This window comes from Pterocles gutturalis, unplaced genomic scaffold (assembly GCF_000699245.1).
Source record: "Pterocles gutturalis isolate BGI_N339 unplaced genomic scaffold, ASM69924v1 scaffold23629, whole genome shotgun sequence".
NCBI classification, from domain to species: Eukaryota; Metazoa; Chordata; class Aves; order Pterocliformes; family Pteroclidae; genus Pterocles; species Pterocles gutturalis.
This window is the reverse complement of record NW_010128877.1, coordinates 1-14,294: the sequence shown is the minus strand read 5'-3', so window position 1 is coordinate 14,294 and position 14,294 is coordinate 1. Positions and strand designations below refer to the sequence as shown.

The window sequence follows — 14,294 nt, the reverse complement described above, 5'->3', positions numbered from 1 at the left end:
GGTTTTGTATTTACTGCATTGAAAGGGAACAAAAAGGGTACAGTTCAACCACATTGCTGGTGTGAAGTTTTTAAAATGTCATAATTTTTAATGTTCTGTGCATTAATCTGATGTCTTATCTCTCTTGTCTGCATTTTATCTTTTTGGACAATTATTCCATGTTTTTATGAATGTAGTATAAGTCTGGATTTCTAAGTATGTGCTAAAACCTAATGTCACACTATAAACTCTGAGCGGTTTTTATCAATTATGTTTATATTGTGTAATAGAAGAGGTGGTACATTGCAAACTAAACAAAGTATTATGATTTTTGTTTAGAATTTAAGTATGAATTGATTCTTTCTGATGTTTTGGACTCCAGTGGATACAGGTTATTGGAGGCTCGCAGCCGAACTTGCTCTGCCTTTCTGAATTAAGCTGTAGTATATTTTCCAAATACAAATTTTAAAAAGCCAACGATTTTTTGAACTGTAAGACCTTCACTGAAAGCCTAGTAAATTCCTGTAAATGCTAAGAGCAGTATGTGCAGTTAATGGTTTGTTAGCCTGGTATATTAACAGCTGAGTTGTTATAGAGATTAATTTTACTTCTCTCTGTATTTTGCAGTCTAGTCTGCTTCGCTCAGATATGGGGCTTGGAAGTCCAGGTCAGCTGTCATCCTCAGGAAAACCTGGAACACCCTACTACCCGTTTTCTGGCACAAATCAGCGCCGAAGACCACTTCATGACTCGCCAGCTCTTGGTGAGTAATATAGAGAGTTTAAAAACTTTTTTTCATGGTGCATTTCTGCAGACTTTATTGTTCTCTTTGACAATTCATTGTCTATAGTGGAGATTGCTCTGTACGGAGCAATTCAGATTACAGCAAACTGTTACGTAAGAGAGAAGCCAGAATTATTAACATTTTCTTTGGGACTCAAGTTCGAATTCAACAATGGTCAGTATTGCTTATAAAACAAACAAGAAACTCCAGTAACACCCTTAATTGCGAAAGCAATAATGACAGATGGATAGGAGCTGATGACCAGCTGAGTGCCCTTAACCCATGCCATCATTAACTCCTGGAAATGCCTGACCTTAAGGTCATTACCATTTTTTAGTAGGGGAAAAACACAAAGGGGAAACAATTATCCTTTTATATGCTAAAAGTAACTTTATTCAGGGCAATATATAGTTCATTGTAATTGGTTCAACATGCCTTTAATGTTCTTAGCAATTGGATACTAGTAGTTTATCCTAAAATCAACTGCCTTGCAACACATGCAGGCAGGAACTTGTTTAAAAATTGTTGTAATGCTACGACAGTGTTAATAGTTTATTCTGGAGATACTTAAATGGAATTTTCCTACTTGGTTGTAATCAGTGGTAATATTTCATAGTTCTGAAGACTTTCTATTGAATTAGGGAATCAAGAATGAGCCAGCTGTTCCATCGTTGCTGCTCTAACACTATCCTGAATCATTGGGTGTGTGAGTTTTTAAAAAAGTTGTTGGTACAAAAAGAGAGACAGTAAGCTGATAGTCTAGTTTAAAAGCTACCATATTTCAATGTTAGTGTGTTACCTCGTTAGGATTACTCCAGTTATATCTTTATTTTTTTTTAATGCCCCTCATTCTGTGTAGCGCTTCTATTCTGTAATAAAATCTTGTTTGTTGGAACCATATACCTTAAACCGTACTTTAGCCAAAATAAGATTTTTATGAAATGCAAATTGTTTCTTAACTAGTGTTAACTAGAACTGCAAACTCCTTGGGCATTAGAATAGTCCTCAACATGCTTGAAATTGTTTTTTAAATCTTTAATTATAAAAATATTAATTTTAAACTTTACCTCTATATATGTGTGTGTGTATATATATGTATGTACATATTTTCAAATCTGTTTGAGAAGAACAGAAGAGGAAATTCAGTGACTTTACTTGCCACTTGGAGCGGTGTTTGAACTTTAATAGAAAAGAGTTGGGGTTTAAAATTATTGTTTTTACGTTTTAGCCCCTATTTAATCAATTTTAGTGAGAAACTAAACTATAGTGGTAACCTGGTGTGGTTTTGAATAATGGGGTTTGTTAGAGCATGATTTTGGGTGCTGGACAGAGAGTGATACTGCCGTGGGCAGAAAGGTGGTGGTGTGAAGCAGCCACTGGGGGAGAGTGCTGAGCAAGACGGTCTGATTTCTGGTCTACGCTTGATTGTGTGTCTAAGTTAGCTTCTTGTGGAAATGATCTAGAGCTTGGTAAGTTCCAGGTAATACTAAATTAAACAACATGAAGCGAAGTGTGGTGTTTTCAGAGTAGTCCTCCTATTTCTTTTTGTCTTTGAAAGAGAAGCTCAAGGATTACAAACCTGTTCAAGCTGGTAGCAGCGGGATACCCCTCTTTCTGCCATGGCTGAGTCTGGGGGGGGCTGTACCCCAGGACATGGCAGGTGGTGGTTACAAATTTGTGAAAAAAGGAAGTACACCTTTATCTCGTCTTGTTTCCAATGGCTTGAGAAAGTATGTCTGAAGTATTATTTTTTTTTAATGAACTAGTTAAAGGTTACAAAACTGCTGCCTAAGAATTTAAAGCAAAGTCGAATTATGTCTCTTGTCCCTGAGGACGAGTTGCCTGACCAGGATTTTAACAGACTCTCTTTAAATTTGCCACTAAAGTTTGTTGAAACCAACCAGTGTTCCCTTCCAGGTGACACTTTGAGTGCAGGGTAAATATCTCTTCCAGAAGTCCTTTTCTTTTCGAACATGTCCTGTGGGGAATGATCAGAGTAAAGATACCCGGTAGATATTCTCCGCTTATCTCACCTTTATCTTGTCATATCGTGTAATCAAATGGTGATTAAATGTTCTCAATAAAAAATAGAAAAATAGGAATTCTGTATTTTAACTGAAGACTCAGTTGGTCAACTGTAGAACTGGTATCTTGCCAGATACTTGTCTTCAGAACATCAGTTAGCTTCTAAGTTGCACGCCTACTGTTCAGATTAATTTTATTAGCAGATGACTCAACTGGTTCAGATTCTTGATTTAGGTAGTGGAATTGCTGGGTGCTTGGGTGATATTACAATTATTGGTAGGAGGAGGCAGGTGTTATACTTCCAACTTTACTATCACATGCAAATTTGAGTTGTATTGCCTTTATTACTTAGGAAAAGTAATCAAGTAATTAGATTTGCTATTTGTTTACATCCTTGGTATAGTCTAAAAGCTATAGAAATTTACATCATTATAGTATTTTTAGAGTATAAATCATACTTCAACATGTCTGGGATTCTATGTCTTAGATGCCTTTTTGATAGTTCTGTGTTTACTCTGCAGTGCAGAAAGGGAAAGCATTCTCGCTAATCAGTCCCATTTTCCTCCTTGTATATCTCAAAATCGTACTTAGGGCACCAGTGTACCCCTCTGTGTTAGCGTTCTTAGGAATAACTGCTTTCCTTATGGGAAGAATTGAAAGTAACTATTTAGCAAAGCTTTATTTTAGGGAAGAACATTAGTATGTTAAATATTTAAGCACATTCTTGTATTGATGTGAAAGACAAATTTCATTTGCACAGAATAAAAAATGCATGAAGTTGGAAAACAGGAAATCCATTGTGGAAAGAAAAAACTGGGTAGCGTAGCTATTTATTCTTTTTCATCTGTAACGTTGACGCTTGATTAAATGTTGCTTTTTCTATGTACAGATCCTCTACAGACAAAGAAAGTAAGAAAGGTGCCCCCTGGTTTGCCTTCTTCTGTAAGTACTACAGTTTTTTACATTTTTTTTTTACCTACAGTAAACAAATCAGACTCGAATCAGGCTCTTTTTACCTGACATACATGCAAATTGTGTAACTTCAGCACTAGGAAGGCTATCCGCTGGACCTGAACAGCCAGGCTAGGTAATTGGGAGTGGTTCTGGAGGACTAAAGACACATTGGATGTGGAATTTTTAGATTTCATAGCAGTGATTTGTAGCTTACTCATATGCTCCTACCCACTTGTCCCTGTCATTTGAATTCCTCTCTTGGGAAGAGAGCTGGGCCAGGAGCTGTCAAAGAAGATCTCCTGTACAGGTCTTTTGATGTTTAATTAGTCATTATGTTGCTGAACAGGAGGACAGACAGAGATTAATAGCTGGGAATCTTAGAAATTTACATTTGTAATAATCCCAGTGGAGCTGAAGACATTAAGATTCGGAGGACATGTACAGCTCAGCTTGCCTCAGTAGGACTGGGGTTATTAATATGCATAAATCACCGAGTCAGATGTTCATTGTGAAGCCCTGGTGGATTTTAAAGCCTTCATTAAGCCTTTCCTAACTTCAGCCTAGCATCAGGAAAGCTTTCAAGCAACTAGTTTGTTGATCCCTCTTTGCTTGAAAATTTATCCTTCGAGAATAAAGGGCTTCGATGAAAAAGGTTGGAAGGGTTTTGGTGGAAAAATCATTAATGGCTGTGATAATCTAATGCTAGAGGGGTGTTTTGTGGTATTAAATACGCTTTATTCTTAAAAGGAAGAAAATTGTTTATAAATGAATCTGCATTAAAAAAAATCCATGTGAAGTGAGAAATCCCCAGTGAAGTGAAGGACAGAATGATTTTTTTTTTTTTTTCCCCCTGCTCGGAACAAACAGGAGGGGAGGGGGAAGCGCTGCTGTCTTGTGGGGTACATCTCTTTGTTGTGTAAATGGCTGTTGGGCTTTTATTCGGCAGTACTTAACACATGGGCGCAGGTGCACTGGGCTGAGTCATAACTCACAGCCGGAGAGGCTGAATGGAACACGCTGCACAGGCAGCGGTCGCGGAGTGGGAGCAGCGTGCGGCTGATCTTCTTGTTTTGTATTCGCTCTGAACTGTGGATGGTGTCTTCTAGTCCTTGCATCTCCCCCGCTCTCTCCTCCCTCTCTGTCCCTTCTCCCTCCCCCTGCTCAGGGTGATACAGACAGAAACCGGGATCTGAAATCCTGTTTTCACCGTACTTCCAGATGGAGCTGAGATAGCGTGGCTAGCCGGGGGCAGCTGTGCTCCGAACCTGCAGCCTACCTGGGAGCCAGGACTGCAGCTGCAGGCACTCTTCAAAGCTTTTGCTTGCATAAGCACTTGGGCCCCACTAGAGGCTGAATAGCTGCTTGATAAACAAAATGAACACAATGCCTCAAATCATTATTCCCGAGGCCAGGAATATTCTTCTTCCCTTTTTTTTTTTTTTTTTTTTTTTTTTCCTTCAGCAGCAGCTAAAAATAGTTTGGCAATTTACATTTTAACAGTTGCGTGTTATGTAGGGTGGCTTTACAGTCTAGCAGATGATTTCTGCTAGATTAACAAAAATATATTTAAAATGTCAGAGAAGCTAAAACACATAGCAGTGCAATTTTCATGTAATTTATGACTGTAATTCTAGGCGAGTAATAAAGCTTACATTATGTGTTTAATATTTAGCAGCATCAGCCAGGTAAAGAGATCATTTTAGCGAATGAAAAATTCCTCTCATTTCTCTTACCAGGCTTTAATTCTAAGAAGCAGTATTTTTCAGATGGTTTACATTTAATTATTCTTCTGTGAGAAGAGTGGAGACAACAAAATGCTGATAAATTTTATTTGTGTTAACGTTGTACCAATTTGCACAATAAAGGGCTGTTACTTTACATACTCAATGACTGCGATGCTGCAATCTTTAACTGCTGTTTCTCTCTATTTCAATGCTTTCAGTGCTCACTAGAGCCTTGAAGTAAAAAGACATTAAAAAAAAATAAAGGTGGTATGAGGTATTATGTGCTGTATTATAAGATGACACAAAACTAAATTTCACTGAGCGTCACAGGAAATGTAAATTGAGTAGGTAATTATGCAAGTGTTATCTTTATTTAAACTATACCTTGGTAAGAAGTAAGGAAGTATTGTGGGAAAGATAAAAATTGGTTTAGCTAAAAGGTAGTGCAGAGAAGTTGAATTATAATATGGAAAGTTGGAAGAAATATTATACTTGATGTTATTATACAAATCTGTATTTTTTTTAATTTTTCCATTTCTAAAAGATTGTTTTCTGCAATGTTTTTGTGTTGGTATAGGGCTACCACGTCAGTGGATACTCAACACTAATTTAATTTCCTAGAAAACTGCAGTTTAATAACAATCTTTTAAGAAATAATGATTTTTTTAAAAAAAATACATGTCTCTCTTTCTCTGGGATTTGTGTGGTATTTTCTGAAATTACTTGGTTTATCATTCTTCATGTGTTCTTATCAGGGCCTAAAGTACAAACAGTCATAGAGAAAAGTGCTAATGAATTGTTCAGTTACTTTCTGGAGTGCAACTCAACCTGAACTTGTCCTTTTACTGTCAAAATTAAATGCACCAGGCAAATGCATTTTTAAGTTTTCCTTTTGGAAGTTGCTAAGTGGTGAGTCATTGCCCAAAACATTTGGAATGTTGACGTGCAAGCATTTATGTGAAAACTACAACTACTAAATTTAAAGCCTTGTGAGGAGGATAGAAAGGGGAAAATCAGCGGTAGATTTTTTCTCACTGTTAGCTCCAGCCAGACCTGAGTGAACAGAACGCTTATGATGTGCTGTTTGTATTCTAGCGGGGGGAAAGTACTGTTCAGTGAGTGATGTTATGCTCAGATTCCAAATCAGAATTTTCCTTCGTTAAGGAGTTAACTAAGCCAAGGAACTGATAATAGCATGTGACTCGAAAGCAGTTGTAACTAATCGGTGGGGCTGAGTTAGGAAGAGCTTTTTTTGTTCAGCCCACAGAGGGAGAAGAGAGAGAGGGCTCGCTTGGAAATGTGCAGGGAGATCACTGTCTCGTTATGGACGGGATATGAGCAGAAACATACTAGTTACATGTGTAGTCTGAAAATATTTATGATGAGTACTATAACCAGTAGCTATCATGAAGTCATAATTCTCAGAAAAATGGTGTGAATATCTGGCATTATTCTTTTGCCATTTAGTCTTATATCAGAGAGATAACCTGAAATGCATCACGTCTGTTGATTTTTGTTAGAGAAAATCAGCTGTGACATACAGGCGCAGAGATCTCAGTTTTCTGTGTAGTGCCATTTCTAATAACTATTTTGAGTATTTTTTAGACTTTCTGCAGTACCTGAGACTATCCATTAACATTAAACTTTAGGTTGCCACTTATTTAATAAGAGATTGTCAAATTAATATTTTCTAATACTAGAGATCTGTTTCTAAATTCAAACTCATTAGGTTTTTCAATACATTGAAGACAATTTATAGCTTTATTATAGGGGTTCCTCATATATCAACCTTTATAGTATGTGTATAGTCCATGAGTGCTAATTTATTGCCAGAATTCTTTGTGAAGCAAAGCTAGAGCAAACTTGGTTTGCATACGTAGAACTACTCCCACACATTTAAGGTACTTTTCTTCTTGGTATCATGCTAGTCTTTTAAGACCAAGCTTGAGAAATATATTTCAAGGGGTGTTTCATAAAGATACCAGTGGTACCAGAAGGCAAATAATAGTTCTTACTCCCTTCTGTTCTCCCTCTTCCCTCCACCCTTCCCGAAGGGTGAAAGGAGATTCATTGAAATAATGGAGTGGAAAGGATCCAGTCCTGTTTATGTGAAACCTAGTTCTCGAGGCTTTAAGGTTTAGATTGTATTAAAAATAACATTCACCCCGCCGAGTGGACTTTCTTTAGAGAATTGGCCTCAGTATTACCAAGTTCGATGTGTATTAATAAAGTAGCCTGGTGTACCCTGGGAATACTTTCATGAAGTCTGTGGCCCTGAATAAAAACTTCAGCCAATAAATCCTCATGGGTAATGCAATGCAAAACTTGCAGTTCCTTCCTCGTGACTCAGTCTTCCATCTTCCCTTCTGCTTTATGCTTGTTCTTTGCTCACCTGACTCAAAGGACAGAGTTTTTAGGGACTTGCTCTCTACTCCTTTTTAAGCACCATGTTTACCTGTGAGCTTGAACAAAAGGCAAATATATAAAACCTCCAACCTCTAAATTATGTTACAAACCAAGTAGAAGTGCTCCTTTGAGATTTTATATTTACTAAGAAAAAGACCTGGTTTTGTTGTTAGATTATTGTCGTTTTTTTCAGCATGGCCTTTATTTGAAATCTGTCTGAGAACAGCAGTAACCTCGGATGAGAGCATCCCACCTGCTCTTTGCTATACGAGAACATTGAGCTGTCATTACACAGCTAAGCAGTCCATCGCAAAGTCCTGCTGTGAGGGTTCAGATCAGGTTCTCACTGAATTAGAGCGACGATAGTTAAGGAACTCTCTCTTCATAGCTTTTTTAAATGGTAATCGCATCATTTTTTCCAAACTCAGTATCCTGTCATGTGGCTGTGGTGAACTGTGGGGAGGTTGCTTCACTGAGACATCTTCTCTGTGAAAACCCTGCATATGCATGTATGAGGGAAGTACAATGATGTCACATTGTTTCCCTGAGTTGGGATTTACTGGAGATACTTGATTTTTGAAGTTTTCACAACATATCAAAATGAGAATATTAGATGCTCTTAAATTAGAGTGTAGATCTGCATAAAAGAACCTTAAATCTGTGCATAGTTCTACAACTGCTATCTGAAAAAAAATAATGTGACTGAATTGCAGCTCATCTAACGTAGGGAGAAGTTACAGGGAACTGCTGCAACTTCTCTTTGACCTCAAAGATTAATGTGTCCATTACCATCAATTAGTGTGGTGGTCTGTAGCAACAGATAAGGATAAAAGCTTTTTTGAAGACTATTTCTTAATATCTTTTGCTTGATAATAGTTGTGGTTTTGGTGGGAAGGCTTTGACCATCCCTGAGGTCAGCTGGGAAAGCAGGGAGCAGCGCTGTGTTCCTGGGCTTCTGCGCGCTGTTGAGCCGAGGTGTCTCTGCGTTTCCAGTGCCTTGCTCAGCCCTAACGTTGGGCAGGTCGTTCTGCCTGTGACTCTGCGTGTCAGATGTGGCAGTACAGAAATGCCCGCTTTTCTGAAAGGGTGGCACTGAAATTCCAGCACTGCGTAACCTTTAAATGAAATTTCAGATGAAGATGTGTATTTACACGCTGAAGACACTCAGTTATCTCTTGTCTTGGTGCCATGGAGTTTCTTGTGGTGTCCGGACTGCTAAAGCAAGGGGTACAGTCTTGGAGTTCTGGGATTTCATACTGCTGATAGCTAGGATTAGTTGTTAGTGGTGTTTGCTTCTGCAGGGAGGTAGTAGGTGGATTACTAACCCTGGATGGCAGAAGGATTGCTCCTTTGGCTTTTGATAGCTCACTCCGCTTCATTTGCAAACGATTTTTTCCAAGCAGCAAGCTGGAGCACAGAAGAAAGGGGGAGATGCAAGGAAATACAAGCTGAGGTACAACTAGCTCCCTGCATTTTGACATGCCATGTTCTAAAGCATCTCTGACACTGAATTACTTAATAAATTCAAGAAGTGTGTGTGTTGATGGATGAGGCTGGGCTCAGGTTTTGGCTATGGAGCCACCTGCAGGGACGCGACACAGGTGCAGGTGGAGCTGCATGGTTTTGGCGAGGGGAGAAAGTGAAAAATCCGCTGTACTTCAGTAACGAAATAAAAGTTAAATGATACCAAGGCTGGACCAGCAGAGGGACCCCTTAATCACTTTTTAATTTTTCGAATAAATTTTATTGGCCATATTGAGTTGCTGTGAAAAGATTTGTAATTCGGGTAGTCTGCAGGTTTCAGTAGCAGCCTTGCTAATTCACTGCAGGTTTTTAAATTATTTGAAGGTCTATACACATTGTTAGCTTGAGTAGGTTTTTAGCACATTTTGGAATGATGATTATCTGGCTTCTGATGGGATAATTTATTGCCTCAGGATAATAAACATGTTTATTTAATTTTTAATGCAGATATATGGGTAGTTAAAACCTTCATATAAAGGATTTCAAATCCCAAGTCCTTCATATTTTCCTCAAAGCAATAAAACTTTCTGAATTTGAGCAATATCCTATCAAGGTTGTGTTTGAAAGATTTTTGAAACAAGTTTTAAAACCTCCTCAAATAGTTTTGTGTTTTACTCTGAAGAATGTGATATACAGCACTTCTTTCCTTATTCTTTCCAGTCTAGTAAAATATTCATCTAAAAACTTAAAACATCTGAAATTCAATATTATTTGAAAAACTACTGAAAGACAAACTTCCTAGCTGTAGTTTCTGATTTAAAAACATAATTTTTTTTTTACTTGTATCTGTCATAGGTAACTGGAGTTTTTTTCAAAAACAAACCACAATTAAAAAAACCCATTGACTACCCCCCAAAACCCTTGTAATATTGCTAGGTAAAGGTAATGGATAGCAATTAATATCAATTTCATTAGTATTTGTTCTCTCTCCCTTCAAACTGTCCCTTCTTCCCTGGTTATCGTAACGTGACTGTTAAATGTGAAGTTAAAGACAAACCTTTTGAACAGGAAAACCACCAAACTATTTTAGCTCTTACAAAGATGAGTAAATTAACTTGCTTAAAACATTTTCCTTTGGATATTGTGGGGGGTTTGCCTATCCAATTTGGTCCACTGCGTAATTTTGAATTGTCTCCCATACAGTTAGTCTGCTCTGGCTCTGCTGAAAAGCATACCTCGTGTGGTTGGTTAACAGCAGAAAGCTGTGCTTCCAGGATTTTAAAATAAATTACCATTTACTTAAGTGATGCATTAAATAGAGGATGGTATAATAAGCTAGGGGTTTCCCCTTAAAACAGCCAGGTTTGTTTCTCCAGTCGTGAAACCTTGTCTCTCTAACAGCAACATGATGCACGATGTTCACTGCATCCTTTACTGATGATTCCTGCCTCTGGCCTTGCCATAGTCAGTCATCATAAGTGTCTGCTTTTAAAGTTCCATTGGGCGTTCTGAGATGCCTGGGATTTTTTTTAGGAATCGTTGCAAGAGAAGCAGCTCAAAGTTACTATGCATATTTTAATTAGCAGCAGGTTGTTTGATATCAGCCTAATTTTCTGTGAATTTGTCCTGTCTCCTCTATTCCCCATGCCTTGCCTTTATTTCAGTGGGCATTAGTCGCGGTCTGTCTCTCCTGTTCAAGTTCCAGTTTTCTTAGAACTGGTAAGAACTTAATCGCTTGTGAAACTTCTGTTCCTCTGTCAAATATGCTTGAAATTGATAATAAGCTCCAACCTTGAGCAGAGGGGAGGAGAGACTTGTGAGGCGGTTGCCTTTGCCTTATTCCAGAGATAGCAGGCTAACCTAGCCCCTGAGAAATTACCTGGAAGTTAGTAAGAACAGTGGAGTTGGTATCCCCATCAAAGGCACGTTTGGCCTCTTCCCAAGGTACCATTTTTTCTGCAGGATTGGAGCCAACTCTCCACGAGGAAACTCGTGATACTTGGGTTTACACATCACAGTTGTTTTTGTTGGTGAAAAAGGAACTTAAATTTCTAGTTGCCCATAACTCACTGTAAAAGCTTTTGCAGCCTGTTGTGTTTGATTAGACCCATTTAAAATAATAAAACTGTGATGAAAAGCAATAAGCTTTTTAAAATATTTTGATATTTCAATCTTCTTGTGGAATACGTTTGACCAGAGGATGGCTCTCATCTTTTGAGACAGTTACATAATTATCTTTCATATGGTATAATTTTCAGTGATCTGGATAAATTATGTTTATTTTTTATAAATTCAAACCATGGGTTACATATGCTTATTGTGTATTTGCTTTGTGGCTCTGACAAGTTGGCCAAAAATGTTTTTCATATAAAAGTTTGTTTTCAGGGAGAACATGTACTTCATTCACAAAATCTCTTGGTGATCTTTGAAAATACTCTCCTGCAGGTAGCTGGGTTTATTATTAGGTCAGTATTTCACTCCGCATCAGCTTTCATAATCTCTTTACATACTTTAGAAGCAGGCGGTTTATTGTTTTTGACACACGGTACAGGGTCATGAGTGGAAACAATTCGGGCTACAAAGTGCATGTCAGTTCAGTGCTCCTCTGCTGACGGCATGTCTGTCTGAAATCAAGTTTAAAAAATTGGCCCCGTCTCCAGCTGACTTGTTTTGTCAGGCTGAGTCATAGGCTTAACCCTTGACTTGTCACCAAGGAAAAAGGGAGTAAACAACTGTACCCAGTACAGTATCACTGATCCAGCCATGATTCATTTCACTGTAACATGATTCTCTTAAGAAAACAAATTTCGGAGCAGCTGTTGCTTGGCTTAAATGGGATTATAAAAATTGCAACCGCAAAACAAAAACTGACTTTGGACTTGAGGAGCTTTTGGGATAGTTGTCGGGTAGTAGCTGCTGCAGATACAGAGTTACTGGTAACAACATCGCAGTTATTTGTGCCGTCTTTCACATTCTGCCATTTTAGGTTTATTTTACATCTATTCCAGTGAAAGTCAGCTTCTGTGGGTGAAGGTTTGATGTGCTTGGTGGAGTTATGGTTTGATCCTGTGGGGTGAACGTCCTGTGAGGAACGATGTTGTCGCACAGTGAATGCAGAGCAGATAGTGATAAATTTCAACTATCGTATGCCAGTGTAACTGAGGGTAGGACAACTCATTCCCTTTTCTGTAAAATGAATTTGTTATCCTTCTGATTTGTGGGGGAGTAACTCAGGAGCAAATCCATTTATTGACTCATTATGGAGGTACCAGTCTTTAAACCAGTTTGTCTGCAAACAGACGGCATTTGCAGTGGTGTTACGCAGTTTGTTACCCATGTCGTGGTGAACGATGTCAGTTATTTCCTTCTACTGATAAATGTTAATTGTGTTACTACCAGTTATTATTACCTGTCTATTTTTGTTACAGTTGCCCTGTACAAGTACAGGGCAGATGTCATGTGGAGAAGCCTCCCTCGCAATGATGCATTAGTTAGTTTTTCCTGCTGTACGCTTTAACATTTTTCCAACTGCTTGTAATAGAGGTGGATAATGCTCATTATTTGAGAGGGGGCTTGGTCATGCTCTTCATCTCAAATACAACTGTTCTGAAAATTGACCACGTGTGGATGGAGGCACAGTAGCAATTACAACTTACTTCAGAGAACTGACTCCAATTACCCTGGGAAGTATTTTTAATGATTTAAAAGTTTGTGAGCTTGAATTATTTCAGAAAAAAAAAAAGGCTTTTTACTACTTCAACTCTTGCATGCTAAAAGTGTCTTTTCTAATGTTTAGGTTTTTTTCTAAGTTGTACGTTAGTCTGAATTAGTGATTTTAATCTAGTGCACTATGAGAAGTAGCACATGCAAAGATCTGAAGATCTTTTAGCATATCTCATCTGTAGAGCCCTGAACGTTAGCGAGAAGCTTTGAGGAATGGCATTGTTAGCTGCAAATCAAAGCTGCTTATGGGCTCTCTGGGGACTGAACTGGGTCTTTGTGGTCCCTAGGGGAAGACGCAAGCTGCAAGTCACTCTGCAGGCCTGGCGGTTTAATAGTCTGAAGTACAGTGATGTTCTTTTCTGCAGCTGCTGCTATGCCTTTTGTTTTGGAGAAGAGTTCAGTTCAGATGTTGTTAGCTTTACTGCACAGTTAAATAGTTCTGGATGTGCAGTTTCACTTGCAGTAAAAATGCAGGTGATCTTCAGCTGGTGTACACTTCAGGATATGTTTGGGAACATGCTCTGAGCACAGCAGTCTCCTAATTGATTGGGAGAGGTAACTGAAAAAGCACTTGAAGCTGGAGGTGGGGATATTTTCTGTCAGGATGTGTACATTCTGTATATTTACAGGCACTGCAGTGTTATGTCCTGAGATAATGAGCAGTATACAGAAAAGCCACCAAGATTTTTATCTGACCGTAGTATTCCACTGCAGTTCGTCACCCATGGGGGATCTATTTAGTTCAGAAGATTTCCCTGACGCACAAGGTGCTTGGCAGAATGAACCGAATTTCTGAAACGTGCTTTCTTTCCCTGTACATCGCTGAGCTGAACTTTGCCCATTGCTTTTCCTTATCCTGGAGGATTTTCCTGCTGTTGTCAGGAGGGAGGCAGGGCGAGTTCACAGCGTCGGCAGCTGAGAGCTAGAGATGGAGAAACGTGGTTTTGCTGAAGCCTTTTTTTCCTGGATCAAAATCTGTCTGACTTACCAGGAGCTCGGTTAATAACCAACTGCATTCGTATGTAGAAAATTAAAAACTGTGAACGTCACGAGGAGTTAATGTTAGTTAACGCCGCGGTTCAGTGGAGAAAGCAAGCATAGATAATGTGCAAATATTGAGGGGTTTCTGTGCTCAGAGTTGCAGTCTGGTTGCTGTGGTGTATCGTTCCCATCTGTGTGACGTGCCAAGTTGTTGGGGTCCCCTTCCCTTTCCCAGGGGGGCACAGGATGGCACT

General features: G+C 38.7%; 1 protein-coding gene across 1 annotated transcript in view; it reads left to right on the top strand.

The window, feature by feature from the left end:
- LOC104466387 (transcription factor 12-like) overlaps window positions 1-3,730 on the top strand; it is a gene marked incomplete at its 3' end in the record, with an annotated part of 118,538 nt that extends 114,808 nt beyond the window's left edge. The window contains exons 6-8 of the mRNA XM_010079781.1: window positions 607-742; window positions 794-937; window positions 3,678-3,730. Of these exons, the coding sequence (XP_010078083.1) occupies window positions 607-742; window positions 794-937; window positions 3,678-3,730 (333 nt within the window). The remainder of the gene's footprint in view (window positions 1-606; window positions 743-793; window positions 938-3,677) is intronic.
- Window positions 3,731-14,294: the final 10,564 nt, after the last annotated feature.